The sequence below is a fragment of the Lagenorhynchus albirostris genome, chromosome 13 (genome assembly GCF_949774975.1).
Source record: "Lagenorhynchus albirostris chromosome 13, mLagAlb1.1, whole genome shotgun sequence".
Taxonomy (NCBI): Eukaryota; Metazoa; Chordata; class Mammalia; order Artiodactyla; family Delphinidae; genus Lagenorhynchus; species Lagenorhynchus albirostris.
The window spans coordinates 36,394,574-36,413,347 of NC_083107.1; the positions used below are offsets into that span (position 1 = coordinate 36,394,574).

An 18,774-nucleotide genomic window follows, 5' to 3' on the forward strand; every position below is an offset into this window, starting at 1 on the left:
TAATGGTATGTATTTCTCAGGCTGTTCTGATCAAATGAAGTAATAGAACATTGCCTGGCACATAATAAGGTACTGTTAAGTCCCTTTCCATTCCCCTATAAAGGGATTAGGATTTCATGATTAGCTTCAAAATCCAATGGACTACAGAAGGGGGATGGGGCAGGGAGTAGGCAACCGAGCAGAGATTCAGGGAAACAAGGGACAGGTGTAGGCATTCTTGATGGTTAGAATGGATAAAGCTCCTACATAGCTTTTTGATTTTGACTAATGCCTCAGTTACTGTCTTTATTTTTGCTCTCATGGGTATAGGAATTGACCCTCTCCTTTGCTTTATATTTCTACTATCTGCTGCTTTCATTTATAGACCCCACCTCCACTTTCCCTAGACAACAGCAAGACAGAATTTAGTCCTAATTGCTCCTCCTAAAGTTTCACACAGTTAAAAAACAGCTGGTATAAAAACACACCTGTAGACTGACTTCTAGAATGGCAGAGTGAGGACCTCAGTGAACTCACTCACTCTCCCTCTGAAACAACGAAAATAAAAGCAAATAAATAAACTATTTCAGAACTCTGGCATTTAATGGAAGCCACAGAATGAACTATAAAATCCAAGAGGAACTACTGAAACTTGATGCCCTTGAGAAAAGCAGCAGCCCAGGCACCTGAAGTGGAATATGGTCCAGATAGCACATAATTAATGGAAATGCCAGTTCCAATCCTGTCTACTGGCTGGGGAACCCGTGATCTTTATCCCTCTGAGGTCAAGTTCATCTCACTTCCCCCCTAACTACCTGTGAGAATTAAATAATGTTATATGGTGACAACACCAACAACAAAACACTCTTGAGTATGGTCATGAGTTATTTACCTAAAAAAACTTGCTAAATCCAACATCTCTAGCTTACACATGAAAGATATACTATTTGCAGTCAAACCATTTAAAAGCTTTAGACTTTGTTTCAACACTGTGCTTCACCTTTCCATGAAGTTATTATCCATTAATATTTCTAAAAAAGAATGACAATAAGGCCAAAACTGTAATCTGACATAAACCAAAATGACAATACTGATATTCTTTGGCAAAGTATTTCTCTGCACTGAGCCTCAATCTTTCTAGTACGTTTATCAAAAGATGATTTCTACGTCTTCCTCTGTATTAGAGTAAGCTGTTTCTCATGCCTAGATGTATTTAAGTATCCTTTCTTCAAAGCACCAATGCTACAATCCTAACGCCTTTCTTCCTCTGATTTCAAGACAGCATTCTAAAAACAAATCTTAACCCAAACTATCCAATCCATACTGTACCATAAATTTATAGACTCTCAAACGTATATACAATGTTGCAGTATAATGGATTTACTTATATTTTACTTTTATATCATCAAAAATAGCTAATAATGACTTTTCTTAATTTGAATTAAATTGCATGGGGAAAACAAGCAAACACTAATACATGTTTTACTAAGATTAAACTCCTACCTTAGGAGAAGTGGAGAGATCTCTTCCTGCAGACATAACTGTGTTTTCATTTACTCCTCCTGTCTTTGGTGAGATGGCTGGTGGGGCCGGGACTTTTCTTTTTACTCTCCTTTCAGTTTCCAGTTCTTGAACTGGACTTACCAAATTATTTGGAGGAGGAGTTGGTTTAGGTTCATAAAAAGGATTTGATCTAAATGAAAGAAGAATTATTGTTAAATGTCTTTATAAAAGTAGTTTACTCCCAATTAAAATACCATAATATTTTCATTTATAAAACTAGAACATACTGAAAATGATAAGGAAAAACCCAAACCAATGATAACTTACAATCTGGAAATAGGCACTCTCAATCTTTTGTTAATCATTAACAATAAAACTTTCCCTTTTAAAAAGTATTTTTAAATCTTTAAAATACAAAGTCATACTCAGCTCTGCTATATACAGACCCTTGGGAAAATGTTTGTAATAAGAGTAAATCCTACATATTCTCCACACCCACAGAAGAGGAAATAAGATGAAAAAACATTGATTTTTTTTTTTTATGCTCCCTCACCAAACTTCTTCTTTTCTTGAATTTCTTCTCTTCCTCTGTGTTAAATTCCCTTCCCATTAGGGACCATCTTTTAGAAGTTCATTCAGTGAGGTTCCTTTTTGTTGTTGTTGTTGGTACGCGGGCCTCTCACTATTGTGGCCTCTCCCGTTGAGGAGGACAGGCTCCGGACGTGCAGGCTCAGCGGCCACGGCTCACAGGCCTAGCCGCTCCGCGGCATGTGGGATCTTCCTGGACCGGGGCACGAACCCACGTCCCCTGAATCGGCAGGCGGACTCTCAACCACTCAACCACTGCGCCACAAGGGAAGCCCCAGTGAGGTTCCTTTAATAGCAAATTCTTCCAGGCATTGAAAATGTCTTCATTTCAGCCTCAAACTTAAATGATAGTTTAGCTGGGTAGTTTATTCTAGTTGTTAGTTAACTCATCTCAGCAGTTTGAAATATTAGCCCCTTGTTGGCTTAATATTGCTCTTTTGTAAGTCATCTTTTGTCTCTGGTTGCTGCCTAAGATTAAGATCTCTTTATTTCTGGTTTTGAGCAATCTTACTAGAACTTGTCTAAGTGTGTATTTCTTTTAAGTTTATCCTGTTCCAGAGTCCTTGAATCTCCTGTGTCTGGAGATTCATGTGTTTCACTAGTTCTGAAAAATTATCAGCCATTATATCTTTGATAGCCTCTTCTTTATTTTCTCTATTCTCTTCTCTAGAAAATCATATTAAATATATGTTGAATTACCTCTCTCCTTCATATTTTTACAAGTTTTTATTTCTCTACTACATTCTGGATAATTCCTTCACATCTATAATCCAGTTAACTTCTTCACTTTTCATCTATGTCTAATTTAATGTTCAATTCTCCATGAATTTTTAATTTCATAAGCATATTTCTTCATATGGCTGTGTGTATAATACCTTAGGTACAAAAGATCTGAGTCATTAATCATTTATACATATTTACTTTATAGTCTCTATCTGATAAATCTATCATTTGAATTCCTTGGATTTATAATCCTTGTGTTTCTTTTGTCTCCTGACTCTTTCTCTTAGTAAACTATTTCCTTGTGTATTTTGTAATTCTAGATTGTGAGTTCAGGACTTGATCTGAGGAAATCTTGTGTAGTTGCTGGGAGTCCCTCTGTTCAGAGTGTTTCATGCTTGCATTTGCCAAGCAGTTTAGGAGCCACTTTGTTTCTCACTTTCTTGGCTTGGGGGTTCCCAGATCATCCTGCCAGCATAGCGTCAAATCCACATGAAGGTAGGCCTATGCTTATAACTTCTTAGGGAAGTCTTCTTTTTTCTCTACCTGAGTCTAGCCCAGGCAGAAAATCTTCCTTGTTAACTCCCTTTATGAGTAGATATTTTTCTCGTTACTTATCCGTAAACACAAGTATCTGGTGTTTATCATGATTATTCTTCCTGTTACACAGTAATAAACTTTTATTCTGGCTATTATTTGTTTGTTGCATTTTTTTTCCCCAACACCAGTCTGTTCCCTAGAATTCAATATCTTTATGCATAGTAACAAGAGAATTTCTGAGTCTGCAAAGCTAAGAACCAGATCACCCAAACATAATAATTATACCAAGGGAACTCCACTTAGTTATATAAAGTCTGTACTGGTGATAGCCTTCTGTGTTCAGTTATGCATGTTCTTTTAACTGTAACAGTACCAGATTCATTTAGAACCAATAACGAAGTATCTATATCTCTGCCTAAAGTCAGTCAGCTCTCACAAGACTCAGGGGACCAAGTGTATCTAGATCAGAGAGGGGAAATATACCATACTTGTGATGTCACTCTCACTCTGTACTCATTTCAACAGTTAGTGTCTTGTGACTTCTTCCCATTGAGCTGGGGATATAGCCTCAGAATCTCTCTCACCTCTGCTCAGGCCTTGCAGTTATTTTTCAAACTCTAAGAGTAGTTCAAAGGGAGGTAAAAATAAAGAAATGGGCTAAAAAAATTTTTTTTAACTCTAAAACTTAGAAAAGAAAAATATCTCCCCTCTCCCCCTCAAAACTTACTATTTGCTTAACTGATGTTAAATGTTTCAGGACTGAACAAACCCACTACAGTCTAAATGAATTAACTGAATCATGTGAACTATTTGGGTGATATTTTAAAAAATTATTCCTGGTTACACCTCTCTATAACAAATTTCCACAGTAGTTTGTAAGACAGTAGCTGCTACAATATTCATTATTAATTTGTCATATAAGTATGGTTAGTTTTTAAAAAAAACTTAGAAGCGTTAGAGGATAGATATTTCTATTACAGAAGGATCTGTGCTTAACAGAGAAAAAAATGACAGAATTCCTTATACAGGCAATTTTTTCAGTATGCTTTATATAATTGAATTTACAATACTAAGTTGCATGAAACTTTTATAAAACTTATCTAGCATGTATAACAAAGATATCTAGATACTGTCCTTTTTCTTCATGTCTCTCTGCCTCCCTCTAACCACCTGAATATTGGTATTCTTTATATATTGAAGGTAAATGCAAGTAGAAAAGTTCAGATAAACTAATTTCCAAAGTTGGTTCCTGAGGCTCATAATAAATACTAGAAACATAACAAAATGGACATTTTCTTGAAACAATTAGAGCTGTGTTTCTCAATCCATTTTACAGTATGACATGTAGTAAAAATGGAATTTGTATGCTATGCTAGAGTGAACATAGGAAACTGCTGGAAATTGAAGGTACCAAGGACTCCAGCTGCCCCAGACCATGCCTGACAGCCAAGAATACTAGGAGAATCAGTATCTCTGCAGGCCTGCAAGCCACCTGTGAGACAACAGTGTTCTAGGCACCACTGGTACTAAATCATAGGTACTAAATCATAATAAGGACAAGAAGCCTCTACTTACAAGGGCTTTAAATGATCCTCCATCTAGATCAGAGATTTCTAACTAAAACTTAATTTCCTACTCTCTAAGAGTGAACTGGATATACTTCCATGTATATGAAATATCCAAAACAGTCAAATCCATATAGAGAGAAGGTAAATTAGGACTTTTCAGGAGATGGGGAAAAGGATTAATTGGAACTAACTACGAATATATATGGGATTTCTTTTTGGGGTGACAAAAATGTTTTGAAATTAGAGAGTGATAATGGTTGCACGACACAGTGAACAAACTAAAAACCACTTAAGTGTACACTTCACAGTGTGGCATTTTATGTTATGTGACGTATATCTCAATTTAAAAAGTGCTATTTTAAAAAGAGTAAATAGGAATAGTACATATATGTGATTATGAACAGTACTCCCTTCTCTGTAATGACAAGAATTATGTAATTTCTGATAAATACATTAAAAAAATACTTAAACAGTAAGAAAAAAGTTATTTAAAGAATTAGCATAACTTCCACATTCTGTTATCATCTATGATCTGAATAATCTGTTTCAAGGCTTCTTACATCACTGTGAATAAACAATAATTATTTTTATTCTTATACTGTACACTTGAGTAATAGATTAGTTATATCGTTAACTCACTGTGAATTAAAAACTCATCAGTTATGTTAAGTGGAAAACTGGACAGAATAACTTTAAATGACATTATTCATTGTTTAAAAATATAATTAATCCAAGAAAAATAATTACAGAAAGAAAAACTAAAGTTGATTAGAAACAGTACTCGCAAACATAGTGAAGCAAGGGTGGAACAAAATCTGTATTCTTTTCCTCTCAATTTGAAAACTTATTTTTCTTTGAAAACACAATTCAAATGTATTAAAATGAGTGTGTAGCTTCCCTGAATAAACTTCAATGACAATTTCCCTTGAGAAACTGACACACAACCATACTAGAAATGATTTCACGCTGGACCTCAAAAGTCACTTCATAAATGTTTTGAAAAATATTACTGCCCTATCAGTTTTCACTTTTGCTACATAACCAGAATGGCTGAACTAACCCCCAAACACGAGAAAACTGAGCAACCCATACAGCTGCTAAGTGTAAAGGACACGTGCTAAAAGCCCTGAAGGGTGTACACTTTCTCCTCGGGGCTGATGGATAATGCTGAGTTTCTGAAGGTTGTTTTAGAACATCAAAGAACACAGCACTATTTATTTGTGAGAGTTTTATGTTAGAGGATCCAGGAAGAGTTTGGTAATGGAAGATGAGTCATATAGGCTTTTCACTTGATGAAAGGTCATAAGTTTATTACTGAAGTTAAGAACAAATTCTGGAAGATTTCTGCTACTTAAGTTGGACCTACAAACTTTTGGAGAACAAGATGAGAAATACCAAGTAAGTAACACAGAGTTCTTCCTGGACATTAGCTGATGAGCAATTTTTAGAATTTATGGATGTGTTCCTTCAAAAAAGCTGAGTGTTTATAGACTACCTCTGGTAACCTCAGATGACTGAGCAGTTTAGAATGCTCTTTATTCATGGGAAACTTTGTAAAGGCTATGACTTTCATGTGGAAAAAAGAATGGTCAAAAGGAAACACCTAGTCATTCTGATTTTAGTTTTTATTAAGGCATTTTAAAAGTTTAAGCAAACACTGGATGTCTCTTTAATTTGTTAATAGGAGAGAGGAGGGTGTGTGTATGTTGTGTAATATTCATGCATTTTGGAATGACTGAATGCTTGTATTTAAAGTTTGCATTTACATTCAAATACTCTAGGTGTGTGGCTATTACTCAGCACCTACACCACCCATGAGAAATTTTATTTTGATCACACATTAGCTATTTCAAAGAAAACAAATATACGTGGATGGATCTACAGACTGTCATACAGCGTGAAGTCAGAAAGAGAAAAACAAATATCGTATATTAACGCATATATGTGGAACCTAGAAAAATGGTACAGATGAACCGGTTTGCAGGGCAGAAATTGAGACACATGTAGAGAACAGATGTATGGGCTCCAAGGGGGGAAAGTGGCGGGGGTGGTGGTGGTGGTGGTGTGATGAATTGGGCGATTGGGATTGACATGTATACACTGATGTGTATAAAATGGATGACTCATAAGAACCTGCTGTATAAAAAAAAAAATTTCAAAAAAAAAGAAAACAAATATAACAACTTTAGCAAGAGTAGAGCAAACTTTTTCAACCCCTGTATAGTTATTAATTAGTATTGAGATCTCAACCTGGGTTTGGAATCAGATGATTATTATGATGTAATTCCCATACTTACAGGAGGTTAGAACATTTTTAGGTTTTATCAAAACCTAGCCATGCCCATGGAAGCATGTAGCACATGTGAGAGTAATTAGCCATGTGTTGTAAAATGAGGAAAGGTTGAAAAATGCAGTTCCAGAGCAGCAGAAACCAAGTCAACTACCTCATTCTTTCAAACAAGTCTTTCAAATATTTGAACTTGGTTATTATAGTTCCCTTAAACCATCTCTTTTCTAAGTCAAATAGTACCTATGCCCTCAATCACTGCTCATTTGATGTGGTTTCTGGACATTTTAATGACTCTGTTGCTCTACTGTTAACGCTCTGAATCATCAATCCCCCTTTTAAAGTGCAGTACCTAGAAATAAAATACTGCTCAAAATGGGAGTTGACCAATGCACAGGAGAGGGAGGACATTTCTCCCTTCACACAAAGCAACTGTTCCCAACTTTCATACATCAAAGGAGCCTTTTTTATTATTCCCCTCTCAACCCATACATTCCATATTTTGAAAGATTTTCCTACTACACTGCATTTTGAAAGAAATAACTATTTTCCCCAAGATCTAAATAATGTTAATATGATAAAATTCAGTATTTCCAAGGAAAGCAAAGGCCCATATAGCCTCACTGCAAGTAAACATATAATTATTATTTAGCTTTTGAAAAATGTTAAATATTCTGTAGATCTCCCCTGTTACACATCAATTATTTTCAACAAACAGACCAAAAAGCCCAAGAATTCCAGGCTGGGAATCACTCATGTGACACAGGATTTCTGTTAATAAACTTAAACATTGCTGTGGTTTTCTTTCTTTCTTTTTTTTTTTAACAGCTTTATGTACATATAATACAGTAAATGGCACATATTTAAAAAGCATAACTTGATGAGTTTTCTACATATGTATACAAGTGTGAAACCATCAGTACGATCAAGACTACAAACATTTCCAGTTCTCCAAAAGTTTCCTTGTATCCCTTTTAATCCATATCTCCCTCCACCTCCAATCTCAGGCAACTATGCATATGCCTTCTCTCGAAACAGATTGTATTTTCTAGAGTTTTAGATAAAGGATAGCATACAGTACATGCTCTTTTTTGGTCTGGCTTCTTTCACTCAGCATAATAATTTTTAGATCGATCCATGCAGTTATATGTATCCATAGTTTGTTTTTTATTACTGAGTAGTATTCCACTGTATGTATATACCACAATTTGCTTATCTGCTTTCCTATTGATGGACACTGGGGTTATTCCCATACCTTGCTATTATGATAAATAAAGCTGTTAAAATATTCATGCACGAATCTTTTTGTGGACATACACTTTGATTTCTCTTGGGTAAATACCTAGAATTAGAACGGCTAGGTCGACAGGTATATATGTTTAACATTTTAAGAAAATGCCGAATTGTTTTCTAAAATAGTTCACCATTTAGAACTTTGAGAGTTCTGAGAGTACCAGTGGCTCCATGTCCCTGACAGTATTTGGTGTAGTAAGTCTTAAATTTTAGCAATTCAAGTTGGTGTGTAGTGATATCTTATATGGTTTTAATTTGCATTTCCTTGATGACTAAGATGTTGGGCTCCTTTTTGTGTACACAATGGCCATTCTTACATCTTCTTTTGTGAAATGTCTGTTCAAATCTTTTCCCTCTTTAAAAAAGATAGTTTGTCATTATTGAGTTAAGAGTTCTTTACATATTCTTGATAGAAGTCTTGCCAGAGGGCTTCCCTGGTGGCTCAGTGGTTGAGAGTCCGCCTGCCGATGCAGGGGATGCAGGTTTATGCCGCGGAGCGGCTAGGCCCATGAGCCATGGCCGCTGAGCCTGCGCATCCGGAGCCTGTGCTTCATAACGGGACAGGCCACAACAGTGAGAGGCCCGCGTACCGAAAAAAAAAAAAAAAGAAAGAAAGAAGTCTTGCCAGATAGGTGTTTTGCAAAGAATTTTAGCCAAACTGTGGCATGCCTTTTCATTTTCATAAGTGTTTTTTAAAGAGAAAAAGGTTTAATTTTGAAGAAGTCCAAATTATAATTTTTTTCCTTTGACTCTGTGTTTTTTGCCTTCTGTTCAAGAAATTTTTGCCTACCCCAAGTTCACTGAGATTTTTCTCCTATGCTTCCTTCTAAAAGTTCCAGGGTTTTAGTTTTCACTTTTAGGTGTATGATCTATTTTTAGCTAACTTTTGCATTTGTTATGAGGTAAGGACTGTAGTTCTTTTCTGGAGGGGTGGGGGGATACAGACCTTTAGTTGTTCTGGCACCATTTGTTGTAAAGATTATCCTTGCCTGACTTCCTGTGCTACTTTTGTCAAAAATCAATTAGCAATATATGTGTGGATCTACTTCTAGATTTTCATATTCTCTTTCATTTAACTATATGTTCACTTTAAGCCAATTCCATGATGTCTTGGTTAATGAGTCTTGAACCTGGAGAGCATAAGTCCTCCAACTTTGTTCTTTGTTTTGAAACTTTGTTTCAAAATGTTTTTGGCTATTCTAGGTCCATTGTATTTCTATATACATTTTAGAATTAGCTTTATCAATTATTACCAAAAAAATACTCCAGAATTTTGATTGGGATAGCACTGAATCTACAGATCAATTTGAATCCATGGCCGTAATATTTCTTTCCATTGTTTTCTTTCAGCAACCTTTTGCTGTTTTCAGCATACAGGTATTGCATTGCACATCTTTGTTCAAATTTATGCTTGAGTTTTGGTCTGTTTGTTTTTTGGATGCTTTTGTATATGGTATTTTAGAGTTTTCTATTTCTGATAGTTAATTGTTACCATTGAGAAATACATCTGAATTTGTATACTGATCTTGTATCCTGTAACCTTGCTAAATTTACTTTTTAGTTCTAGTAGACTTTTTAGAGATTCCTTATGATTTTCTACATAAATAATTATGTCATCTGTGAAAAAAAGATAATATTGTATATCCTCAAATAACATGTATAAGAAGCTTAAAATAGTATTTTTCAATTTCCCCACGCTCAGCCTTTGTATGACTACTATCATGTTTTACTTCTACCCCTGTTCCCAAACCCAGAATATATTATTATTTAAACTTTAAAGTCAATTATCTTTTAAAGAGATTTTTAAAAATAAGACATGTATTTTATATATACTATTTATTTGCCATTTCCTGTGCTCTTCATTCCTTTGTGCAGATCCAAATTTCCAAGTAGTGTCATTTTTCTCCTGCCTGAAGGACTTCTTTGTAATATTTTTTGCAAAGCAAGTCTGATAATTATGAATTATCTCAGTTCGTGCATGTCTGGAAATGTCCATTACTTAGACTTTTTTTTTTTTTTGGCTGGAAATAAAAATTTGTGTTGGCATGTTTTTTTCTTTCAGTACTTATATACCACCCCACTATCTTCTGACTTGAATTGTTTTTGTTGAGAAGCCTGGCAGTAGTTTTCTTCATCATTCTTGTGGTTCATTTTGGGGTTCATTCAGCTTCTTAGACCTGTAGGTTTATATATTTTGTTAATTGCTAAAACTTTTAGCCATTATTTCCTCAAATATTTTTTCTGTTCCGTCATCTTCTTTCCTTTCCTTTTGGAATTCCAGTTACACTTACTTTAGATTGCTTGAAGTTGTCCCACTGATCCTCTGTTCATTTTTTTCCCCTTTATGTCTTTTTTTTTTAAATAAATTTATTTATTTATTTATTTATTTTTGGCTGTGTTGGGTCCTTGTTGCTGCACACAGGCTTTCTTTTAGTTGCAGCGAGCGGGGGCTATCCTTTGTTGCGGTGCGTGGCCTTCTCATTGCGGTGGCTTCTCCTGTTGCGAGCATGGCTCTAGGCGTGTGGGCTCAGTAGTTGTGGCTTGAGGGCTCTAGAGCGCAGGCTCAGTAGCTGTGGCACACGGGCTCAGTTGCGCCGAGGCACGTGGGATCTTTCCAGACCAGGGCTCAAACCCGTGTCCCCTGCATTGGCAGGCAGATTCCCAACCACTGCATCACCAGGGAAGCCCCCCCCCCCACCCCGGCTTTATGTTTTAATCTGGAGTTTCTATTGTAAAGTCTTTAGGGTCACTAATACTTCCTTCTGCAGTATCTAACGTTAATCCCATCCAGTGTATTTTTCATCAGATTCTGTATATTTCATCTTTATAAACTGAATTTGGACTTTTTTTTTGTCTTGCATGTTCATGCTTTCTTCGACTTTCTTAAATATCTGGAGTATATTTATATAATAGTTAAATTACCACACTTGTCTATTAATTCCATCATCTGTACCATTTCTGCATTCCTATCTAAGGACTGAGTTTCCTCCTCATTATTAGTCAGATCTTCCTGCTTCTTTACATGCCTGATAAATTTCTGATTGGCTGTCAGATATCGTGAATTTTATGTTTTGGATACTTAATTTTTTGGTATTCCTTTTAATATTTTGGGGCTTTGTGTGGGATAGTTACGTGCAACCATTTTGGTTCTTTTGAGCTCTGCTTTTAATCTTTGCTGGGAAGGCCCAGAACAGCCTTTAGTCTCGGGCTGTTCCCCCACTACTGGCACAATACCCTTCTGAGGACTCAACTTGATGTCCCATGTGTTAGGAAGTCTTTCCTCTCTGGCTGGTGGAAACCCAAACTATTCTTAATCCTGGGTGAACTCCAGGGATTGTTCTGTCTAATTGTTTGTCCTCAATAACTTCCTCATATGCGTACTCTGATCAGTACTCAGCTAAAGACTCAAGAGAAACTTTCTACAGATCTCTGAAACTCTTTATGAGTAGGTTGTTCCTCTCTGAGACTCTGTCCACAAGTTCTAGCCACTCAGTACCTCCAAAGTCCAAAGTCTGCCTCCTCAATGCAGGGAGATTCTGGGGTGTTTGGGTTCTCTCTCCCTGAATTGCGGTTGGAAATTCTCTCCCATAAATAAAGCTTGGACAAATGTAGGGCTCACATTCTTCGTTTCTTTTCTCTCAGGGATCCTGTGCTATTTGTGTCCAATGTCTGAAAACTGTTGTTTCATACATTTTATTCAGTTTTTTACTTGTGTAAGACAAAAGCTATATCTAGTCTATGCTACTCCAGCATGGCTGGAAGTTTTACTGTTGCTTTTTAAACATACTTAGGGCCACAGTCTGCGGCTACATGGGTTGCAATGTGCAACTCCAGAATACAATGTGAACATACCTTCCTCCTATCCCCAATCTAGATTTGAGTAAAACAGAAACCCTAATCACACTGACTATTAATATACTAAGCTTGTGGTCAATAAACCTCTCATTTGGGTAAGAATAATGACTCAAATGCTCAAATGCAGATAATTCCTAATTTATAAATGTCATGATCTCATTGTTTGGCATTTGAATAAATCTTCTCATCAAATCAATATCATAAACGATTATTTGGTTCCCACAATAGACCCATAACATAACTGAAGTGTAATGCCTTCAGTAATCGATTAAAAACACCTAAGTACCATTTATAACATGGTTGCTGTGGGAAGACACAACTGGAATTCTAACCAGAGATTCCAGGAACGTGTTTCCTTCATTTGTTAGTTTAGGGTGCACACGTAATCATACGGAAGAGGGTGGGAGAGTGAGGGTCAAGACTGTAAAAATTTGGATGGGGGATGAGATAGATACTAACATGTAAACTATATATTAACATAGGGACAGATCTCTTTTTACCCATCTAAAGGTATATTACAGAAAGATCTCTTTAGTTAAAATATGATGAGAGCAAAATGAAGTGTACTTACTCATCCAACTCCTCTTCTTCAGCTTTAGAACTATCAGCATAGAGATACTTGCTCATGTCCACCGGTCTTATATTTTTTCTTTTTGTAGACTGGGGAGGAGAATCCTTTATAGTTACAAAGGCTTCTGGCTCATCAAATGGGTTCAAATACTGTGGAGTCTGTACCTCTTTAAAGGGATTATAGCTGTTATTATAAAAGGATTCTTCTGGTTTTTTAGGTGAAACTGTTTCAGTGATTTGTTCTATAAAACAATAGCAAAAGATGAATTAAATCAAATTAATACTACCTGATATTTTCTTATATATTTAGTCTTCTCAAAAATATTTAATCTTGAATTAATAAACTCTATGGGGTTGAAAGAGTGCAGATCAATAATACGTTTTATGAAATTGAGTTATTTGTAGTGAGGTGGATGGACCTAGAATCTGTCATACAGAGTGAAGTAAGTCAGAAAGAGAAAAACAAATACTATATGCTAACACATATATATGGAATCTAAAAAAAAAAAAAAAAGTTCTGAAGAACCTAGGACAGGACAGAAATAAAGATGCAGACACAGAGAATGGACTTGAGGACACAGGGAGGGGGAAGGGTAAGCTGGGATGAAGTGAGGGAGTGGCATGGACTTATATATACTACCAAATGTAAAATAGATAGCTAGTGGGAAGCAGCCGCATAGCACAGGGAGATCAGCTCGGTGCTTTGTGACCACCTAGAGGGGTGGGAGAGGGAGGGTGGGAGGGAGATGCAAGAGGGAGGAGATATGAGGATATATGTATATGTATAGCTGATTCACTTTGTTATAAAGCAGAAACTAACATACCATTGTAAAGTAATTATACTCCAATAAAGATGTTTAAAAAAAAACCCAAACATAAAATTGTCAAAAAAAAAAAAAGTTTTAGAGGGGCTAAGTCCAGAAGATGTGATATCTAAGATCTTTGTCTACTTCTCCAGGAATAGTGCTCTTCAAAATAGCATCTTTGAATTGTTAATGCCCTTGGAATCTCTATTAATGTTGGCATTATGGTATACCAATTTTGGAAATTTTAACCTTCTTAGAGGTACAATATCCTATTATTGCTTAATTTATTTCACTATACTAGCTTGACGTCTCAAACTGATACATAAATTTCTGTTTTTAAAAGAACATAAAATGGATTAAATTTTGGAATAGTCTTTGGTAGTTACACAAGCAGAGACCACTTAGGAATCTGAAAATTCATTCTGGATATATAAAAAATACACCATATATCACTGAATTTGCTTTTGTAAAGTCTTCAAAGAGCAGGTTTCTGTACACTACAAGTCCTTAAATCTTTAGAGCTTTTAATGGGCTTTTCAACATAATTCATATCCAATCAATACCTTATTTAATAACGTAAAGGAATAACAAGAATTCTGAAGTTGAAAGAGCCACATTAAAATCATACTGAGAAGCAGATAGATGTGTTCCACTAAATTCTAAATTTTACTATTTCAAATTTCAATTTGAAAACAAAGGAACTCTTAAAAATAAAACTCTGACTTTACAGCACAAAAAGCACTACAACAGTGTCATGTCCTCCGACAATACTTATGGAGTGCTTAGTACCAGCCTTTTTCTTTTACTTTTATGTTTATTAATATTTTGAAACAAAAACAAGGCAGAGTTCCATGGTGGTCCAGCGGTTAGGACTCTGTCTGTGGGCCCGGGTTCAATCCCTAGTCAGGGAACTAAGATCCCTAAGCCATGTGGAGAGGCCAAAACAACAACAACAACAACAACAAACTGGAATGTATAATAAAACTGTTTAAAATTTGTATTTTACTAATATAAGTATGTAGCCAAATTGGAAAAAAGTTTCAAAAAGCCGATAATCACAGAACAGCTCAAAAGTAATTTTAATTATGCCAAGCAACTCTAACAAAATACTCTAGGAGAAGAAGGCAGAAAATCAGTTTTAAAATCTTCAAGAAAAATAACTGTTTTATAAGTGACATTTCAAACAGTTTAATCCAATTATTAGAAAAATCTCTTGATTGACATATATTTATGGTTTTTATATTTTAGAATCAAACTACTTTTACTTATACTTTAGACATTAGCCCAGAAAACTTATGTTGTCTTTATATTGAAAAAATAAATGAAACAAAATAACTCTGAATTGAAATTCTGTACACCATGGTGACGCAATTATAAAGTATGAAAGAGAATTCATAACATCATAATAAATCAACACTGAAATGAATTTAAATACAGCCTATGCTAGAGAAGAGACTCAGTAACTGTATCTTTTGTCAGACCAGGATAACACTCAAACACCACTATAATCTTTATAATAATCTAAATGAAGCATTATCTTTTCTCTGTAGGAGAAGAGACTACAGAGTTTTTACCTATTCAATTTTTTTATTAACAAATACCAAGTCTCAAATGCTTAAGAAATTGATAAAACCTGTCAATGGAAATAAGATTTTTATTTTTACTTTCAGGTAGAGGATTACAAAAATTGATCCAAGCAATTTCATCAGTTACAAAACCAAAAGCAAGAAAGTATTCAAACTATAGAGCAAGATTTGAAGATGACAGAATAGCAACAAAGGAGAGTTTAAGATGAGACTATTTCATATAAAAGCTAACAAATACATTTAGTAACTTTCTAAACGGGTCACTGAAGCACAGAATGTCATGAATCTAACTAAGAGGAGAACTGAAATTGTAAAAGCGAACAAAAACAAAAACCATCTAAACAACTGTAACACATTTTTTTCTTTCTTAACTACTTTTGTTACTTGAGGATGCATGTTTTTAATCAATAAAAATTAATAAATTATTTCTAGAAAAATGAGTGTTCTTCTAATAGAAAATACTTATTCTAAAGTCTCCAAGAACTATATATTTAAAGAGAATACTGGTTGTCAAGTTTTTTCTTAGCTCTATAGGCATGATTAAAGTTTATGAATCAGGTTGGCTAACCTCGCTTAACCTCCCCAAAATAGAAATACAATATATATGTTATCTGCTACTCCTTTCTATACCTCAGAAAAGATACACATATATTTTTAAAAATTACTAATTTGATTTTGAAATGAAAAGCTCAAATACTCATATCTCAAAATATTTTGGTAATTTTTTTTTAACTCAGTGTACTCAGATGTATTTAGTATGCAATTGAGAAGCTTTGTGGTCAAAAGAAGACACTTGATTAGCAATCTTAGCTCCAACTCCCCCTCCATTTACCTAAAGTTCTTCTTCAAATCACTTAATTCCTCTGGGCCTCAGCTCCTTAATCTATGAAAAGAGGCAGCTGAACCAGATTACTTCTAAAATGTACTGTAACTGTTAAGATTTAAAATATGTTAAAATAAAATAAGTCACCGGGCTTCCCTAGTGGAGCAGTGGTTAAGAATCTGCCTGCCAATGCAGGGGACATGGGTTCGACCCCTGGTCCAGGAAGATCCCACATGCTGCAGAGCAACTAAGCCCACGCACCACAACTACTGAGCCTGTGCACCACAACTACTGAGCCCGTGCGCCTATAGCCCATGCTCCGCAACAAGGGAAGCCACCGAAATGAGAAGCCCATGCACTGCAACAAAGAGTAACCCCTGCTCGCTGCAACTAGAGAAAGCCCACGCACAGCAATGAAGACCCAATGCAGCCAAAAATAAATAATTTTAAAAAAATAAAATATAGGTCACAAACAAAATAAAATCTCATTAATCTAAACTTAATAATTTAGAATTTGGTAAGAAGGGAGAAAGTAATGGAAGTTCTTCTCCTTCCATTACTTTCAGAAGTGGATTATGAAATGATATTGCACAAATAGAGTGAATCCTTAAGTTGAAACCTCACTTTTCACCATGACAGGCAGTAGCAAAATTCTTTAAAGCTCATGAAGATTTCATAAGAGCAGTCTAAAAGATGTAAACAGGGGTTAATCATTCTTGCATTTACTTTGAGCAAACAGAGTTTAATTAAACAGAGGTCTTCTTCAACAGCTCTTTTCTAAGCTTTAATAGTTTGAAACTACTTGATAAGAAAAATGACTCACAAAAAAATACATGGTTTTATTTCTTACATGTTGTATATATGACAGGAGTGGTCCTCAATCTTCTTTCTGTTCTGTGACATTCACGTGCACAATTTACTTTCGTTACTAAGAGTAATTCTCAGCCAGAGACAGGCAGTTGGGAGTGGAGGGGCTCATCACACTGAGGTGTGAGGGCCGAGAAGCTGTATATAGAGAAAAGGCTACCTCCACCACCTTAATTTGGTTATGTCTCACAACCTGACCTTACTTGGTAGGCCAAACTAATGAGACTTTACTGCATGCCAGCTAGATAAAATACTGTTATCTTTAACATTAGAGCTTTACTATTTGACCAAACTAACAAAGAATTAAAATATAAGCCCCAAGTAAATGTCTATGTAAGGCTTCCCTTTTTCTTTAAAAACAATTCAATGGAAGCTACCCAGAATTGCTGATCAACTGCAATTGGTATTGAACAAATAATATTGTCATTATAAACAAAATGTACAAGTCTTTAAAAACAAAATCTCTTCCTGCCTTTACAGTTCAAGAGAACTTAACAATACACAAAGACTTTAAAAGTAAAGAAAAAAACTTGCTACCTTCTGAGTCAGGATCTCCAAATGGATTTAATTCTGCTACATCAGGATCACCAAATGGATTTAAATTCACAGTGGCCAAGTCCTTTTCTGCTTCATCCAAAAAGTTAAGTTTGTTGATAAGCTCTGAAAACAAACATACGTGTCAGTTCACTGTACTTACAGTTAAGCATAATTATCACTCATTCATGAAATATCGTAAATTGTAAAAATTCATACTAATAATACCTGCAAATAATAAGATATAGCATTTTACCAATGACAGAATGCCATTCAAGTATTTTGTAGCATACCAACATATTCAAATAAAAGAAAACAAACACATGAATTGGAAAATATCAGATAATGAACTAGAGAAACTTTTAGCTCAATCTAATTTGATCCAATAAAAAAGTACTAACATAGATTTTGAGAAAAAAAATCCTTCACTTCTAAATGTGAATAATTCAAATTGATTTAATATAAGCAAATATTTCTAAAACAATGTTGTTACAATATATAAGCTAACTAAAGAAATTCTGTCATGTTATACGACCAGTTATAAGATGTTTTAAAATCACTGCCTATCAAGGATCCTGATACAGGCTTTGCTAAAGATGATAAGTTCTGTTATGCTGTTGCCTGTTGGTGCACTACAAATTACCAAAGAAAATTTATTAAAGGAAAAGCACAAAGACAAAACTGAGAGCTAAGTACAGACAGAAGTCAAGAGGTAGCAGGTCACAGTAAATTCAAGCAATCAGAAGCAGAAAGAAAGGAAGAAAGCTCTTAGACCTTCAGAGGAACTGGCTGATTTAGCTGAAGGCATATTTGCTTGCTTTATGCAGTCATCTTGATCTTCATCTAAGCTGCTCAGAGCATTCAATTGGTTTACAATTTCTGTAAACAGAAGCCAGTCGAGACAAATGTAAGGTAAGGTCATTTAATTAAAGAGCCACAGAAGCATGCTGTTACTCAAAAAGACAAAGAGAGGGGATGTTTGGTTAATCAAGAGAATACATTCAGAGGATGCTATTTTTGATGAACTATAACAGATGTATTTAACTGAAGGTTATGCTGTACTTATATTTTAAAATAGAAAACATTTTAAAAATTAAAATTTATATTAGTACTATAACAACTATGTTAACAAACACAAAACAAAGATAATAACCTGAGAAGTTGACATTGGCTTTCACATTCTGCATTTGTAAAATAGGGCTTTAAATGCATGCATTAAAAACAATAAGAAATATCATCTAATACAATAGAAAAT

At 35.0% G+C, this 18,774-nt stretch overlaps 1 protein-coding gene across 4 annotated transcripts in view; it reads right to left on the reverse strand.

Annotated features, from left to right (window-relative positions):
- The window catches only part of EHBP1 (EH domain binding protein 1), a 348,334-nt gene that overhangs the window by 173,407 nt on the left and 156,153 nt on the right, over positions 1-18,774 (reverse strand). For 3 of the 4 annotated variants that reach the window (XM_060169057.1, XM_060169058.1, XM_060169056.1), the window contains exons 8-10: positions 17,523-17,645; positions 12,905-13,145; positions 1,483-1,672 (exon numbers count right to left, since the gene is read on the reverse strand). In XM_060169057.1, coding sequence (XP_060025040.1) covers positions 1,483-1,672; positions 12,905-13,145; positions 17,523-17,645 — 554 coding nt within the window. Of the gene's footprint in view, positions 1-1,482; positions 1,673-12,904; positions 13,146-17,522; positions 17,646-18,293; positions 18,399-18,774 lie in introns of all 4 variants that reach the window. The other variant, XM_060169059.1, reaches the window with a different exon arrangement.